The 18395-nt window shown below is 38.2% G+C and overlaps 2 protein-coding genes across 2 annotated transcripts in view; one reads left to right on the top strand and one right to left on the bottom strand.

Annotated features, from left to right (window-relative positions):
• The first annotated feature begins 328 nt into the window (after positions 1-328).
• baiap2l2a (BAR/IMD domain containing adaptor protein 2 like 2a) lies at positions 329-11752 on the top strand. Its single transcript, XM_084386137.1, has 14 exons — positions 329-523; positions 1351-1426; positions 3260-3346; positions 4029-4090; positions 4213-4284; positions 4533-4613; positions 4723-4854; positions 5845-5946; positions 6079-6130; positions 6228-6420; positions 8200-8265; positions 8339-8498; positions 10152-10192; positions 10330-11752. Exons 1-14 carry the CDS (start codon positions 470-472, stop codon positions 10400-10402), a joined length of 1251 nt encoding a protein of 416 aa, XP_084242263.1. The 5' UTR covers positions 329-469; the 3' UTR covers positions 10403-11752.
• A 427-nt stretch (positions 11753-12179) lies between these two features.
• pvalb6 (parvalbumin 6) overlaps positions 12180-18395 on the bottom strand; it is a 32697-nt gene continuing 26481 nt past the window's right edge. The window contains exons 2-5 of the mRNA XM_084402443.1: positions 15330-15398; positions 15013-15145; positions 14624-14733; positions 12180-12949 (exon numbers count right to left, since the gene is read on the bottom strand). Coding sequence (XP_084258569.1) covers positions 12924-12949; positions 14624-14733; positions 15013-15145; positions 15330-15390 — 330 coding nt within the window. The 5' untranslated portion in view covers positions 15391-15398 and the 3' untranslated portion in view covers positions 12180-12923. The remainder of the gene's footprint in view (positions 12950-14623; positions 14734-15012; positions 15146-15329; positions 15399-18395) is intronic.

Here is an 18395-nt window from a genome sequence, read left to right as displayed (position 1 = left end):
CTGCAATATAATATAAAGTCGATTTGGATAAATGTGTCTGCCAAATGCATAAATGTAGCTAAATAATATCAGGGACTTGCAAAGGTCTCTGATCACTGCACTGAAAAAAATTCTAGACGGTACAACAACAGTCCTGTCTCCTATCTCTGGTGTGCAGTGTTTACGGCAGGTGTCTAACCTCAGTCACACTTTTATTACTCTGCACTGTTCAATAATTCACAGGCCACATGGGTGCCAATAGCTCACTGTTTCCCTCTCTCTCTCTCTCTCTCTCTCTCTCTCTCTCTCGCTCTCTCTCTCTCTCTTTCTCACACACACACAGACACTCACACTCACAAACAGGACAAGACAAGAGAGGACACAGGAAACAAGGGGGAGATCAGCAGTGGGTCATCTGTCAGTCTGGTTGTTTGTTGTTTAGTAAGTGGAAGTTATTTATTTGTTTGCTGTGCTACGGTGACAGATCAGGATGTCAGGACAAAACAGTGATCAACTGCACCGCACCACTCTGGGCATTTATACGGTAAGCATGAAGTCTCTCACAATTGAGTCTGGATTACACAATCACATGTCTATTTACTGAGTAGAACGTGTGTAATAAAATACACAGACATTTATTTACATGTCCAGAAATGTTGCCTATATAATTTTATAATAAATCTATAAATGAAGAGTTCAGATGCAAAAGCCTCTTAAGTGCCATCTGAATTTTTCTTCTAGAATGATCATTTCTATCAAGCTCGTATAAAGTTCAGTAATTTCATGTAAATGGCAATGAAAATTACCTATGAATTGTCATTTAAGTGAAATTACTGAACTTAAATTTACAAGCTTGATAAAAATTATCATTCTAGAAGAAAATTTCAGATGGCACTTAGAGGTTTTTGCATCTGAACTCTTCATTTATAGATTTATTATAAAATTATATAGGCAACATTTCTGGACATGTAAATAATAAATAGTAAAAAAAATGTTGTCATCAAATTTGATCATATTAAGTTAAATTATATATATATATATATATATATATATATATTTCCTAGCTGAAAACCACTTCTGAACATATATATATATATATGTTGTAATGTAAGGACATGTAAATAATAAATATTAAAAAAAAATTGTCATCAAATTTGATCATATTAAGTTAAATAATATATATATATTTATATATATTTCCTAGCTGAAAACAAAGTTTTCTAGGAAAAAAACTAGGAAACTTTGTTGTGACAAATAGTAATCTGTAACCAAGGTGATAGATTAATGTGGTGTAACATATAGCCACAAAATGTGTTGACATTTGACCGGTTATCAGACTGTCATTCTCAAACCGTTTGTCTACCCGCTCAGAGCGTAATGGAGCAGTTCAACCCAAGCTTGCAGAGACTGGTGGCACTGGGAAACAGCTACATTCAGGCTTTCCAAGGCAAGTCAACACGTGAAAGAATGAATGAGGTTGAGTGAAGCAAGCAAGTAAGACTGAAAAAGATGTAAGGAGGAAAAAAGAAAGAGGAGTGGCTGAACTTTGGCCTGCCGGTTGTCATTGATGATAATAAGTCAGCATTGTTGCAACACCATTGGCTCATTTAACGTCATTGTTTAATGACTGTCTATTTTATGATTCTTGAGTTTCACCAACACCAGGGTAACTGTGCAAACTTGACATATGTACGTCAGAAGCTTTGATAGTGTCTGATCCTGTGAAAAACTTGATGACTATCAAACAACAATCTGATTGTTTGATAGTCATCTTCCAATTGATTAAAGAACCAATACAGTGATTTCATAGCTTTTTATAGTGTTTTAGTGATTACACAATATATATTTTACTTTATACCAGTCCTCAAAATTGGTGTTGCATACATAACTAAACACTTTAACTCCAGCCCAAAGAATTAAAATAATTAAAATTACAAAACAAGAAATAAAATCATAAATTTAGTGTGATATATCTAGTTCATTCATGAAACTCTAGAGGGCGCAAGCTGATAGGTCCTTTACATGCTTTCTGCAAACAATCATTACCTCATGGTACAAGCTGATTGGCCTCTGGTGATTATGCAGCCAATGAGATTGCTTGCTCAACATTTAAATCTGGTTTAGTGTTTGCTGTAGGCTAGTCTTGCAGCACGTTATCAGAGTTCCTCTGAAACCCTCCACTTCCCCCAGCTCCACCTGCCTAGATATAGATCTACAGGATTTATGTATGTCTATTTATTAGGGCTGCCCCTGACTAAAGATTTTTCATGTTGACTAGTTGTCGTTAATTTAAGCCATTAGTCGACTAATCGCACGTTTATATTAATTTAATTACTTAAATATATACTGAGGAGAATACTAAACCATAATGAGCGTTTAATATATATAGGCGTAATATAGACAGCTTGTCGCAAAGCACCAGCAAAAGCAGCCTAATGGTTCTGAATGTCTCGGTGCAAAAAATAGCGGAGACATTTTAATTATTTATTAATAAACTAGTGTTTTCTGTGTCAGTGTCGGCAGCGAAGATAAAGTTGATGATGCTGCCTCGCCATCTCCGCAGTAGTGAACGTGCCTAGAGAGAAATGCAACTTTCTTTTAGATTTGAATTGGTTTGTTTAAAGGTAGACATTTCAAGCTTTCTATAGACATATTTCTCATGTCAACACTATCAACGTTGACATGAATCTGATGTAGTCAGGTGGTACAGGTCAGTGCTCTTTAAGTTGTTTATGTTCATTATTATTGTAATGTTATGTGCTTTGAGACATGAGGTAATTTAACGTCATCTCTCGTGACGCTTTGCAGACTCTGCTGTGTGTTCATGTGTTTTGAAGGAGGCATGTCTTTGGAGACGCTCTGAAGGGAGGGTGGGATCTCGTGCTTTCAAAGCTTTTTTTTTTTGCAAGATTTTTGCAAAATCGTACATATTTTACGAATTGCCCAATTCGTATGAATTCATACGAATGACCTACCCCTGACCCCGCCCCTAAACCTACCCATCACGTGGGTTTAGACAAATCGGACAAATTCGTACGAGTGAGGTCGTACGAATTCGTACGAATTAGCCAACTTTTTATCATTCGTACGAATTCGTACGAATTGGTCGTGAGATAGTGTTGCATATTCTCTGTCTAACAAGTTCTTGAATGAAAATGTATTTAATATTTTATCTTAGGTAAATTCATCTTGTTTAAAGGATGTTCAGATATTATTACTGTGAAAAGATGTTAAAATCAGTCTTACCGTGGTAAATGAATCAAACTGTGTGTGTCTACAGCCCTTGCCGTCACCAGTGAGGCCTATTTCAATGCTCTGTCTAAGATGGGTGAACAGGCCATGCAGACTATGTCATCGCGTTTGCTGGGTATAAGCTTTTATTTCCTCTTATCATTTCATTTTCTTTCACATTCTTTCACTTTTAAATTACAGCAGGACACATTTCTGTCAAAGTCAGAGGTTTTTTCGATACACAGTTCATTTTCTTTTTTCTGATAAATATGTACTTTCCATCACAGGGACAGAGTGGGAGAGTGAGAGAAAGAGAGTTTTGAGTGTGTTTTTATTGAGGGTGATAAATTGGGAGGGAGACAGTGTCCTTCAAACAATCATATTGTACTTTGCTCTTGTAAAGGCACTCTGTTCTTCCCCAGAACCTTCTTACACACGAGAGAGTGAGAGAGGGAGTGAGAGTGAGTTTATTTATGGCTGACATCTATCACCCTGTTGTGGTTTAATGGAAAAATTTCATTAAATTTCAATGGTGCTTTTGTTGTTATGAATCATATTTTATGGCCACAGAGAGATGGTGTGACAGTATGTGCGTATGTGTGTGTGTGTGTGTGTGTGTGTGTGTCAGTTTTGTAGTCAATATCAGATAACTGCACCTCCTCTGTGATGTTAAATAATAAATGATGACATAACGTCAGCTTGGCAGTGCAACCTTTAGAGGGTAAAACCTATACTTTAGCACACAGACACTCAACTAGAAGATACAATGGCTGTAATAAGATCATAAATAAAAATGTATGTGTGTGTTTGTTTTGCAGGTGATGTGTTAATACAGATCTCGGACAGTCAGAGGAGACTCACCAATGAGCTGGAGGGAGTGGTGTGTTACAGACCTTCCTCTATTGACCCATCTTTTTATATCTTTCACTTTATTGACGTAATACTTGTTAGACTGTCTGTACGGCTAATCCCATGTTTAATGAGTATGTCTGATTGATTCAGTTCCGCTGGTTCCACTCTGAGGTCCTTCAAGAAATGGACAACAATGTCAGACTAGATAAAGATTACATATTGGTGAGTTTTTTATTCTGTATATATTGCAAATTCAAACAAGAAAATGTGCATTTAAAAAACACATAAACACCTGCTTGTTATTATAATTATAACGGCAGCTAAATCTGAGCCCCTTAATAAAGGATTACTTCCTTCAGCCTTCTCAAAACTCATAACATGGAACATTAGCCAATTAAAATTAACCTGAATGTTGAAACTAAAGAATATATATATATATGTTGATGTTGTTGCTTCACTTTCTCCTCCAGAACAGCAGGAGGCGCTATGAGATGGAGGTGAGAAACCAGGCAACAGCACTGGAGAGACAGATGAGGCGAGGGGTCCCACAGGTGAGAGCAGTGTGTGACCCTTCCCAAATGGCACTTTAGATGTCATTTCTCATTAAAAAGAAAAGAAAAAAAGAATGATGATGATGTTGATGGTAATGTTTGTGTTTAGGATGGCAGCGAGTATGTGAACTTTCTCAGAGAGAGTCAGAAAGACGCATTAAAGGAGGAAGAAAGAAGATATCGATTCCTGGCGGAGAAACACTGCGGACTCACCCAGTCTATTGCATATCTAATGAACAAGGTTAATGTCTTTTTAATTTTTTTATATATATTATATTATATTTTTAGTGCCTATAATTAACTTGCCGCTTAATGTGCTGCTTTGAGTTGTAACAGAGCCCGTCTACGGAGAGCCTGTCCACTCCCTATTAAGCCCTATTGTACCGAATTTTGGTTGTAGTACCACCAGAGTTCCACTGGGGGCGCTCGCCATGAGTGCAAAATGAATGGGAGTCAATGGGGCTAGACGGCTAAATTTGTCTCTTTCACCCGATTGCCGTTGAGAAATCTCAGATGTGATTGTAGATTTTGCAAGTTCAACATGGGTTTTAGGTCGAAAGTTGAATGAACGAGTACTTATGTCGTTTTGATTTCTTACAGGTTGAGTTGTTGTTGCCCATAACACGCTAGCATTCTGCTAATGACGTCGGCATTCTGACGTCATTGACATTTTGAAAGACTTTTTTAAAGCAAATAAGTGACTCTAAAAAATCTAACACCCAGCAATGTGTAATTTCTTTGCATCTCCTTTCGAATACAACATTCAAATTACTAGACAAAAAATTATATCCTGAGAAAAGTGGATTTTGAGGGGTATACCGCCATTGACCTCCATTCATTCTGCACTCGTCCTGTGAGCGCCCTCATATGGAATCAGAGTGGAACTGCAACCAGTTCAGAAGCCGGAAGTGTAGTGAGAGTGAAACTTCTCGCCATATTAGACATTCTCTGGTTGTAACCAAATTAATATGTAAATATTATTAAGGAGAACTTGTCAAAAGTGCTTGAAATGTACTAAAGGTCTTATTGTAAAAGCTTATTATTAGTAATTATTTGCTTTTTTTTATTTACACAATTTTCGAGGGGACTTTAAAAACCTGCTTTATTCCACATAAAAGTTAATTTCTAGAATATTGTTTTTTTCCCACCTTTTAAACATTTCTTGTAACTGGATTTTGTTCATGCAAAGTGTTCAGTCTGATTAACACTGACTGTGTTATTCCTCCCACAGACAGGGGGTGGCCTGCAAAACAGAGCAGAGGGGTGGAAAGATCTGGTGAATCACACAAGAGAATCCCGTCCACGCACTCCTTCACGAGTGGAGGACAACATTGTAAGATACAGTATAATGACACAGTAATCACATTAAAAAATAATCATTTGACACTTAGCGACCCTAAATGATGATGCTGTTCATAGATGTGGATGTTTAAACTCACCCCATGTTTCTATGTCGTTCTGTAAGATTGATGTTAACCGCTGGGCGGAGCAGCCGCTGGGAACGGTGCCCTCTAGAGGTGTGGAGACCTTATTCTGACATCAGACGAAACGTCTGAAGAACATTATGCCCTTTTTTTTTTTGCTCAATATGACAATTTCACTCCTTCATCGCAGGCCCCTCCCCTCAGCCCAGTCGTTCCAACTCTGCCACAGGATTGGCTGGTGGCAAAGTGATGCGAGCGCTGGTGCCCCACCCTCCCAGTGCTAACTCCACCATCCTGCCGTTCTCTCAGGGAGAAGCCATCACACTGCTCCTTAAAGAGCCTAGGAACGGCTGGCTGTATGGACGCTCTGATAGCTCTGGACGGTGAGAGCAGTTAACACCTTAAAACTCACCTTTTAGACTTTTAGGGCTGTTGGATTCTGGTCCGTTCGAGCATTACATTTGAATAAATGTAGACTCAATGTGAATCTAACTGAAGTGAAGTGAAGTGACGTGAAGGCCAAGTATGGTAACTCGGAATATGTACTCTGATCACACACACTACAAACCATGGACACACTCACCCGGAGCAGTGGGCAGCCATTCACTGCGGCACCCGGGGAGCGATTGGGGGTTACCTTGCTTAACTATGCGCAGCTTTATTCCGTACTGTAATGTCTCCAATATATTGTCATTTGTTGTTCATCCGGCACTTAGCAAACAACACAACCTTGTTTCTGCAGCGACTTTAAGCATGTTTCCTATAACAACGTTTGACATGTTTTACATGCTGTGATAGTGACATAAATCACGCAAAATCTGATTAGAGTGGTCAGACTGAAACAGATTTCCAGAAATGCGATTTTAATAGGATTTCAAACCACACATTAATGTAGCTCAAAACTGATTTGTGAAAATCTAATTTCATGTGATTTTTTTTGCCCTTCACAGTCACACATGCTACATATGATCAGATTCAAATTGGAAATGCACAAAAATCAGAGTTGGACTGACAGTCAGAGGATAACCTTTAAAAAACTTGACGGTTAGAACCGGCTCATTTGATTCTTTTTGGCCCTGTTTACACCTGGTATAAATGCATTTGGTTGATCGGATCACTAGTAGACGAGGGAGACACATTCCTGTTTACACCTGGTGTTTTAATCCATCTCTTTTGTCCACTTTCAATCACTTCTATGGGCGGGTAAATGTGTTTTTTCAGATCTTTTGATCTAATGGACAAAATAAGCTCACTCAATTTACATATGAACGCAACTGGAGACGGAAAAACATGGAGATCATCAGCTTTCATTACTTTTCTGACAACCGCAAGACCAAATGTTGAAATCAGGAATGGCAAGAGAACATTGTGCTTGGTACGTTTTTCGTCTTCAAACCCAATTTGGCTCTCCAGCCGACAAAGTTTAAATCCTGTCCGACTAACGCGCTTCCCATAATGTTTAGGTCACACATTAGGTCAGTAGGCGGAGAGTAGGCATCTTTTTTTGACTGTTCGAACACATTCGATGACATGAGCATTTACACTATGAAAGCAATCCAGTCAAATGTGTTTTCGACTACCTCTGGAAGTCTTCGAAGTGGACAAGCTCATAATGTTTTAGACCCGGTTTATACCGTATTTAGTATCGTCCACTAGTGATCCGATCGACCAAAATGCTTCTTAATACCAGGTGTAAACAGGGCCTTTGAGTCAGACACAGGTGCACTGTAATGGGGTGGGGTGTTTCCAGCGGTACCCCTGGTCGAACATGACTGAAAAAGTTTACTTTCATCTCTGCCTGTAGGTTTGATTTGTTCATTTCGAACCAGTTCTTTGGTTAAATAACCCGTCTGGACATGTCTAATAGCTCATTCGGTGCTGCTAAGGTAGCGTGCGTGCTACTTCAAATGTGTGTCGTGTGTCATCAATCCAGAACTAAAGTTTGATTCAGTTCGATTCTGTGAACCAGTTACCCGCTTAAGAGAATGATTCATTTTCGTTCAAGACTCGAAAATCTTTACTTTCGATGGTGTTCAAACTCCATGAATGTCCATTTTTTGAAAGAGAGTTGCTTTATTCTCCTCAGTAACACACTAAAAACATCTGATGTTCAAACAGACCCCCTGATTTTGTTTCCTGATCATTTGATATGCATTGTTTAGGCAAGGCTGGTTCCCTGCTGCTTATGTAGGCCCCATGAATGAACCACCTGGGCCACCTGTCTCCAGGTAAGCTGATACTGCTTTCTCTACTTTCTCATTTCTTCAATCTCATGACTTTTAACCATTATTCTCTGTTTAGTGGAAGTTCTTTTAGAAGCAGCAGCAGTATGAGTAACCTCCTCGATCAAACCGTGAGCAGCAGCCAACAAATAGCTCCGCCTGCACCTCCTCCGCCGCCTTCTCCATCAACCAGATCTAGAAGCTCCAGGCCTGTCACTCCCACCCCTTCAGAAAACAGAGTAAGACCTGTTAAAATCAACATCAACAACAACATAAAAACTTCATTAAGTCATTCATTTTTTTTTATTTTTTATTAATTATATTAAAATGACTGGATTTTATCCATCAGCAATCTATTAGACAGCGATTAAAGAATCTATATGACAGGTTGAAGATATTGATGATTTCAGCTGGAAAGGTAAAGTTATTACATTTTGATGCCATTTATGAAGGCAAACATTTTGAAGATTAAGATTCAGTGACTGTAATATAGGAATCCTTTGAGTGTGTTTTAAATTCTGATGTGGTTCGTGGGTTTCTTTAAGATCTGCTGATGTTCAGAATATTTTAAATCCCTGGAGAGATTCCTGACTGTAAGCTAATGTAAATGTGTAGATGAGATGAGAGCAGACTGACGTTGAATTTTAAGTGTCAGTTCCTACTGTGGCCAGCAGGGGCACTGTGGTGAAGTTCTGTACTCCACGACACCGCATCCTTCGTTCTGGTGGCTGCATGGGGGCAGCTCTTTCTGCTGACGGTCTGTGTGTGTGTGTGTGTGTGTGTGTGTGTGTGTGTGTGTGTGTGTGTGTGTGTGTGTGCATGCTTTGGTGTGATCCTCTGCTATACCAAAATTGAAGCAAACAGTAACAATTATATATGAGCCTATTGTTTCCTGTTGCATTTGTTCTGGTTTGCTGTGTCTATGTCTCTCTCTCCCTCTCAGTGAGGGAGTGAGTTGGATTACATGACAGCATCCATGTTGATCATCATGCTGATTTAATTGATTTTATCAAACAGGATAGAGTGTGCTTTAGTGTGAAACCAACCAAACACAGACATCACAGAATTTAACAAATCCATTGCTCACCAACATGTGTGCTGTCCATTTCCCTCCAAAATGATGTCATGTCCTGGAGGATGATGTGGCTTTTGTTAGATAAAGGGATTTTGCAAAAGACTAACAGGTGTGATATTGAGGACACAGGAAAAACCTTAATTGATGACAAATTAAACCATATATATTAACAGTAGTTGTTGGGAATATTGTTTAATATTCATTATATACGATTTTTATAAATTGTAAGTTATATTTTGTCCAATATATTAATACATTCACAATAATGTACTGCATAGTCACTTCCACATCGATGTACAGTTTTGTTGTTCAATACTTACGAAATATTATGTTCACGCGATAGGAAGTAGTACATTATCAGGTTAAAATTCTATTGCAGTAATTGAAATTAGTGTAGGATTTACTTTGAATTTTCACTCAGAAATTTGCTAGTAAATTTCACAAATAATTACAAAGAAATGGTAGGTAACACATTGGATTAAGCATGACATTTTGAAATAGACTGATAATAGAGTATTGTCTTATAAAACATACTTAATCTTTATTTATTATCGGAGGCCACAAAATAAAATCTACTGGGCTGGAAGGGTTCGTCTGTTTTATACCTTTGATGCAACTATAAGCAGTTAGTTTCACTACTGCAGTTCGCTTTTGGTTTGAGGTTGACCCTTGATTTCAAGATCAGTCTCTAGGAGAAAACATTCCATTTGTGTGGTTTTGCTGTGACTTTTTGCGCATACTAATTGTAAGAATAGTATAAAACCATTTTAAAAGAATCATCAATACTGAATGACTTGTCTTATTTTGTTTTCGACAGGGACAAGATCAATATGAGTCTCGACCAGAACTTTTTCCAAGGTCGGTAAAAACACCTGTTTTACATTCATGTCCATTAACCTTTAATTATGTTGCTTTTCGCATCTTCAGCACCAATAAGAGATCATCTATATTGCAGATGTTTCTGTTTATCATAATTTCATTCTCTGTTTTTGCAGAGGCACGAATCCATTTGCCACCGTGAAGCTGAAACCCACCAAAACCAATGACAGATCAGCTCCACGCATATGAAAGATATTTCAACCAATTGCAACAATTCTTCAGCAGCTAATCAGTGCTCCACATTTTACTATGCATTGTCCAGCCATATTCAAAAACATTAATTTTCCAGCATAATCAGTACAAAGCATCACATTTAAGGCAATGCGACTCAACAATGATTAATGACTGGTCTTTAAAAATGCATTAAATCAGGTAGTGAAGAAAATTTACCTTTATCTGCAGGCTGTTGGAGGGTTGGCGGCTCTCTTTTACATAGAGAAGTCCCATAACGTATTTGGACACTTTGCCACACTTAAAATACATGAATTTCATGGTGTGACATATACAAACGAATACTGCAGGTGTTTTTTAGTGGATGTATGAAAACAGTTCTTCTCAGAGTAAACACAGGTATAGATCATCACAATACCTATGGACTTTTATGGCTTGAAAAGTGTTAAGTGAAAATTGTATTTCTTTAAACTAAATGCACTTGGTTTGATATTGTCATATAATGCAATGACATTTTTCAATGTGGCTTATGTGTCCAAATATTTAATGCCACTTTACCAGTGGTCATTTCTGTGTATTTTCAAACATGACATCACTTCCTGGTTCTCTTGTCATCCATGTTTCCTCCAGTCCATTATAAAGTGCAGCAGGTTTTTTTATGCTGTAGTTGTGCTGACCAACCAGGAAACGTAAGGTCAGCTCAAGTGCTTTTAAGTGCTGAAACAAGTGTCTTTTTCATCTTTCACATATTCTAATAATTGCATATAATTTGCACTAAGAAAAACACTTCCTAAAGCACCCCTGGTCCTCCAAATGCACTTTATATATGTATACTGTCATGCTTGATGCCATTTGGGCTGGTTTAACTACAGTTCTATGAGGTCTGACCTCTTGGACCCCCGGTATCTCTGATAAGCGACTATCGGTCTCTCTCTCCTGTTCTGTGCTTGAACTTTGTCTCAAGGCTCAGTTAATTCATCTGATGTGCCCAATTATAAGCTGCCCTTAAATTGGCTGTTCTGTCTGCTTAAGAGCCTCTAAAGTGAATGTTCGTTTTAACCTTGACAGTAATTGGCGTGACCTTCTCCTGCGGTGTCAAGCCCATTAGTACAAGTCCATTTCTAAGAATGTCTTGCATCTAATCAGCATGTTTTTTTTTCTTTGAGAATATTTTCTAGTTTAACTGAATACGTCAATACAGAAATATGTGCCTATATCACAGTGATTTACGCCTATTATGCTTCAACCAGAGGATACAGGGAAAATATATGGCGCACTTACACTCTCTCCTGTAGATATTGTGAACTATGCATACGATTCTTCACATCTTTATCTGTTTGCTGAACAAATAAACTAATGTGAAGTTGATTCAGTGTCTCTGAAGTGGTCAATTTCTCTGAAAATGTTCAATTTGAGCATTATAAGAGTTTGAGAGTGATAAAGTTAACTGCTGTGTTAGGGAGTAACTAACTAAAAGTAGCAGTGCCACTTTTTCACAAACCATTTTAGTTCCAGAATGTGACGTTAGCTTTCTTCTGAAAAATATTCACTTTAGACAGACAGACAGACAGACAGACAGACAGACAGACAGACAGACAGACAGACAGACAGATAGATAGATAGATAGATAGATAGATAGATAGATAGATAGATAGATAGATAGATAGATAGATAGATAGATAGATAGATAGATAGATAGATAGATAGATAGATAGATAGATTCAGAATTTTGTAACCCTTTCAGACATACTGTACTTTTGACTAATTATAGAAGAAAACAGAGAACACAAACAGATTTATTTCACACTGGAACTCTTCAGGCATTGTCTCTTTATTTTATTTTCTTTCACAACTTGACCTCTTTCTTCTTTTGGTGTGTTTCACAGAGGCTTGTTACCAGAGAGATGGAGAGAGTTTGGAGGGAAGGTGGGGGGCAGTGGATAGAAAGATCAATGGGAGAGATTCAAGGAAAATTAAGATAGACCAAGAATAGTGGACGATGGAGAGTATGTTGTTTTCTTTTCTATTATATCTACATGTTGACGGCATGAGGTTTTCCCAGTTAAAGGTCTCGATCTATACAATAGCAGAAACACTCACTTTTGTATAAAAAGGAAAATAAATAGCATGATGGTGGGAGATTTGTGTATGTGTGTCGGTGATGTCTTCAGGATTGGGTGTGCAAGCATGTGTGCGAAGCCCAAAGTATACTTCAGTCTTCCGCGTTCCGCAACGGTCCGCACACTGTCCACGTCCATGGACAGCCCAATTTTTGTGACCGTTGCGTGTTGAGCGCTTGAAAGCAAAGTCCATTAGATGTGTGATGTGCGCTGAACACGTCTTTCCACGTTCACGGCTAAAGGAGTATACTTTCAAAGGCTTGTGCACTCACGAGCGGAACGCGGAACATGGAAAACGAAGTATACCCGGGGCTTAAGTGAGTGTGTATGTGCGTCTGTGCTTCAGGGGCATTTTAGGCTGAGGTCGAGGTCAAGGGGTCAAGAGGTAGGCCTATGAACAGGCCAAGAGTCTGTATCACTTATTCACGAACCAGAGCAGCAAACTCTGAAACAAAAAGAGATTAGAAACTATTAGTCGTTTTTGATGAAAAAGGTCAAAGTATCAACAAGTATGTTGTTCAGTAAAAGTATCATGCCTTTAAGGGCTCTAGACTGTGACTAAAATTGTTGTAAGTGCAATAAAAAAAAATACAAAAGAAATTGCGACAATAATTTTAAAATCTAGTCAGTTGTAAGTTTGTGTGCATCCATATGAAGTTTCTACCCTGGTAATCCAGAGTTCTCGCGAAGTTGAATTTGCTCAGCGAGTTACTCTGGTGTCGAGTAATGATGCTCATTAAATATGCCCCTCGATCTGAGCTGCACCAATCACACCGGGTTATCTGATATAGGCGAGCCAGAGGCGAGCTAAACAGATGACGACAGCGCTGTGACATCGAAGTCATTAGTAAACATTGCAAGATGGCTATGGATGAATACCAGTTGTTTGAAACGGCTTTGGCCGCTACAATGAACGAGTTAGACTTGGCTTTTTATCTAAAACAGGAACAGAAGACGCCGCTCGAATCGTTCCTTTGCAAGAAGGACGTTTTTGCTGTTTCGCCGACCGGATACGGTAAGAGTATAATCAGAGAATGTCTAATAAGGTTAGCTCCGCTGGTAGCTGGGGTTTATTGTTGTGATTGGTCGTAGTGTTATCCAATTGCGTGCAGCGAGATTTTCAAATGCACGCTTGGTGCCGCCCCTCGAGCTGGGCGATTTTCATTAGTCGACGCCAGACCATTAATCTTTTAGATTTAGGTCTGGATTTCCAGGCTATGAAGTTTCATATGAGTGAATTGGCGAAATGAGTATTAAATAGTTCTCAGTACTTAAATATATAATTACACTGTAACAATGACACCTTAAAATAAAGTGTAACCAGCCTGACTTATGAAATAATAGTCAGAAAAATCTATTTTTATTATTTATATATTTAAATAATGGAACAGATTATTAAACATTTGATAAAACATAAAAAAGTTGAATGTGTTTTTTGTTGAGTATCATATTTAATACAACAGACTTTTATGGCTCATAAAGAATAGTATAGTATAGTATATAGTATAGAATAGTGTCGTAATAAGAAAATTGAGCTTATACTTGAGAGGAAAAGAAAGAAAAAGTCTAAGCAAAAAATATGGAATTTGGCTGATGATATTTATATTGCCAAAAGTAAGATGAAATTCTAATAGCTTGTAATGTAAATCAATGAGATTTTTAAAACATTATAGCAGAATTTTTGCATAAAAGTAATATTTAAACATCAGTTTATGACCAAATCTCTGTAGTTTTTATTGTGAGGGCAAACCATATAATGCAATGCAGTGCAATACAATACAATTATAAAAAATAAATAAAATAAAAACATTCCTAAAAAGCCTGATGTATCATATTTGATTCTCACATTTTAACATGATTTTTCTTAAAAAAATATATATAATCAGGTAAACCTAGGTTGCTTTAGTCAAGTAACTGTTTATTTGGAAATATTACTAACAAAATAAAAGTTATTCTTACGTTTGCTTTTTAAAAATCATTAAAGATTTGACAGCAACTGAACGTGTGTAACATAACTTGAAGGGGGACATTTTTAGAATAACACTAGAAGGCTTTTACTTGCTAAAAAAATATCAACTATCAATCAGATAACAGATACGGTATATTCCTTTCACTTTACCTTCTGCTCCAATCTTTCCATCTCCATCTTTGTCCGCAGCCTGCAGGAATGCTTTGGTCTCCTTATCGGTCAGGTCTCTCCCGTCTGTAGCGAAACCCTTCAGAACAAACCTGCAGAGAGCAAACAGAGCGAGTCGAACACCTTTCAAACCTCTTGTGTGCTCGCCTTTATCCAGAGAGTTTCAATTACAAATGTTACGGGTTACAAGCAGTGGTGTAGCGCAAATCCCTTGATATGGCCGATTGCTGATGCTTTTGACAGTATCTCGTCTGGCTATCGACGATACGCGATATCATTGTCCATCGGTGCAACCTGGCATGGGGGGTTAATTGGTTACAAGAAAACATGTTTGTTTGTTTCTTGTAGCATAGAAATTGTGTAAATCTTACTTAAGTTCCTCTTCCTCTATAAAGCCGCTATTGTCGGCGTCCAGGACATGGAAAGCCTTCTTCACCTCATCAGCCGACTTCGCCTTCAGTCCGACAATCTCAAAAAACCTCTTGTGGTCGAATGAGCCGACGGCTGCGAGAAGATCGAAACACAGAGAGAATCACTGATGTTTTGTCAGGAAACTACAAATAATTTGCTCGAAAATGGAATTTATGTCATCATTTCCTCACCCTCATTCTTTTCCAACTCATATGTCTTTCTTTCTTTTTTAAAACACAAATGGTGAATTTTGGATGACAAGGTGGATCATATTCACCTTTAAATGCATCCAGTGCCTTCTTAATGTCATCAGGGTTGAGGATGCTGTTCATCGCCATTTCTACAACTGCAAAAAGAGGCAAAAAAAAAAAAAAAAAAAAACAGTGATACTGTACAGTAGAAAAGCAATACACAGTGAAACAATGCATTAGATATCATGAAGAGAAGGAATGGATAAAAGGCCTTCAAAAAGTCATAAATTATGAATGTGTGTTGAGGGGTGAGAGAATGCCAAACATCTGACGTGTGTGAATCTTTGAAACCACACAGCTCAGGTCCAACTCCAGATCAGAGAGGAAAACATCTCGGAGGCTTCTATATCTGGCTTCATACACTCTTAAAAATAAAGGTTTCAAAAGAGGTTTTCGCAGAGAAGATCCATTTTGTGTTCCAAAAAGAACCTTTCAGTGATCAGTTCTAGAACCATTTTTGTTTTAGTGTGAAGAACATTTTAATAATCTAAAGAACCTTTTGTTCCATGGATGTTAAAGATTCTCCATGGAATTATCGATTCCAATAAAGAACCTATATTTTGCATCCTGCAAATCTATATATATTTTGAATCCTTCAGTGATTCCACACACATGATGGCTACAGTGTTCATTACCATTCTCTTTCTTTATATCCCTTCATAAAGTAAGGTAAAAAATAAAAAAAGGAGGTGAAATTAACATCCGACTGCAGATATTATGACTATCAGATATACTTATTTCAAACAGTCATCCAGAGATTGTCTTTGCATCATTAGCCTCAGTCCAAGCCAACAGCTGATCCACGGAGACCATAATCAAAGATGACTTTAGCTGGAAATACTTTTTTAATTAGCACACATTCACCAAACGCTTCCTAAGCAGATGACTCACAGTTTAGTATTTGATAGTAACTGTACTGCTCAGTTCTTAAGGGTTTTTAAAGGGACAGTCACCCAAAAATTAACATTATGTCATCTCATCATAACCAATTGTAAATGTGCATATTTAAATCATACGAATGGGATTTGAGTGAATAATTCTTAATTTTTTAGTCTGTTCCTCATTCAAAACTATGACTTTACATGCGGAGACTTGAAATACAGTATATAATGCACAAGTCATGTGGTATTTTTATTCATTAGTTTTAGTTATTTTAGCAGGCCTAAACAAAAATGAGAAATGCTGCCTTTGCAACTAGCTGAAATAAAATACGTTTTTTCTTTTTCTTTTTTTTCAATAATATAATAGTGGTTTGGAATGACATGAAAGTGAGTGAATAATGACTTTCATTTTTGGATGAACTATCTTTTTAAGAGTGAGTAAGGTGATAATTTCCACACAAGTCACGGTCAGACTGGCGTTATCATTTAAAAGCAGTTTTTAGCAGTCCTCTCGGCTTCTTTCTGCTTTACCTCGACCGACTGTTAGTCCTTCACCCGACCATAGTAAAAAAAAAAAAAAAAAAACTCCTCAGTGTCATTTTCCCCATACCCGGCAGTATGGGTATGTGCAGGTGTGCAGTGAAAGTACAGATTGTATTTTTTGCTTTCAGCTGGCTCCTCGTTCCATTGATCTGGATCAGTTGGAGGTCAGCTTGGGCAAAAACAAGCTTCAGCTCTGCTGACTGGAGCGCAGCGCGGCTGCTGACTTTCCTCAAAGACGTTTGATACAGCGAGATCTATCTGGTCAATGCATGTGAAGGTCTAATGTGGATGTCAGCTGCGCTGGCAAAGCCAAACATGCTAATACAGCAACCAACAAAACACAGAGATGTTTAATTAGCAAAACATTTAAGACAAGTAAAATAAATGTTGGTAGGGTCAGCTGTTAGCTGTTTAATTCTGTTTATTCTAAATCACACAGATATGTTAATTAATGTCTTTCAAATGACATATCACATTATAATACCAAAGCTAAAATTAAACACTTTCCTTTCTTTGTTTTCAGTTAGCTGACCAACTTTAGTCAAACTAGCTTCATCATGAAGGTCTCTTATCAGGTATTGAGGAAGGGGGATCTTGCACAACACAAACCTCTTCCTCACTTTTCAGACAGCAACATAGTGTCGGCCCACATCTGGTACGCGTGGAATCCTGTTGGCCCAACACTGTGTTGCTGTCTGGGTTATATCTGATGTTATATCCTAATTTTCACACCCCTCTCAGAGATGGCATCGGCCCTCTTTGATATCTCTCTTCACCCTCCCATCAGTCTCTTGACATGCATCTCTCTTTAATGATTCTGTGTTTCCACCCTCATCCACTCCTCTTCACTCTCTTCTTAACAATTGAAATCACTGAATCAAAATCTCTTTTTGTCCTCTTAGAGGCTATACGGTAACATGCAAACAGTATTTCAAGCCCTCAAAGGGGTCTGTATACAGAAACACTATAGTGTCAAAACACAATATTTTCTTGCAAGAGAGGATAGATTAGTGTGTGAATTAGGATGTAGGATATGTCTCAGTAGCATGTATAGCACTAACTCTATATCTGCAAGAGATGGTGCTACAAGCCCTCTAGAAGACTTTTTCTTCCTTGTGTTTTCCATGTCTCACGCTGTTTGTTTCCCAGAAGTCGTCGTTCTTCTTGTAAGACGTTCCCCTTTCCTCCCACCTCAAAGTCTCCAATTCCCCTTCCCGGGGGCTAATTTGATCTCTCTCTGTCTCTCTCTCCTTGTGGCTCGGAGAGACCCCGGGGCCCTGGAGAATCATCTCTAATCCTGCAGCATCGTTGGGCGTAACTGTCAACCCTCATGAGCCCCGCTGGCAGCAGGGCCAGGGAATGTCAAGATTGCCAGAGACGGAGATGAAAGCGAGCTCCAGAGGGAGGAATCTCCAATGCCAGCCACGGTTATGTCTGCCATGTGGAGAGCTGCCCTTAATGCCCTGATCTGAAATACATTTGACCTCTGGTCTCAGTCAAAACCTCATTATAGTTGTTTTTAACTCACTGTGGCACTTACAAAAGTATGTCTGCAGGGTAAACGCAATCCCAGCTAACAGGGAACGTTCCCATAAATTTCACTAACGTTCTTTCAAAGTTATGTAAATGTAAGGACAAAACGTTCTTAAAATAATGTTTATGGAACAT

Source organism: Rutilus rutilus, assembly GCF_951802725.1.
Source record: "Rutilus rutilus genome assembly, chromosome: 1".
Taxonomy (NCBI): domain Eukaryota; kingdom Metazoa; phylum Chordata; class Actinopteri; order Cypriniformes; family Leuciscidae; genus Rutilus; species Rutilus rutilus.
The sequence above is the reverse complement of the archived record's forward strand: the minus strand, read 5'-3'. Positions and strand labels throughout refer to the sequence as shown.

Bases quoted from the DNA above. Each gene is read 5' to 3' on its own strand.
- baiap2l2a (XM_084386137.1), top strand. From the start codon at position 470: ATGTCAGGACAAAACAGTGATCAACTGCACCGCACCACTCTGGGCATT. The intron at 5,947-6,078 runs GTAAGATACAGT...TCGTTCTGTAAG, and splicing joins CACGAGTGGAGGACAACATT to ATTGATGTTAACCGCTGGGC. The intron at 6,131-6,227 runs GTGTGGAGACCT...CCTTCATCGCAG, and splicing joins GGGAACGGTGCCCTCTAGAG to GCCCCTCCCCTCAGCCCAGT.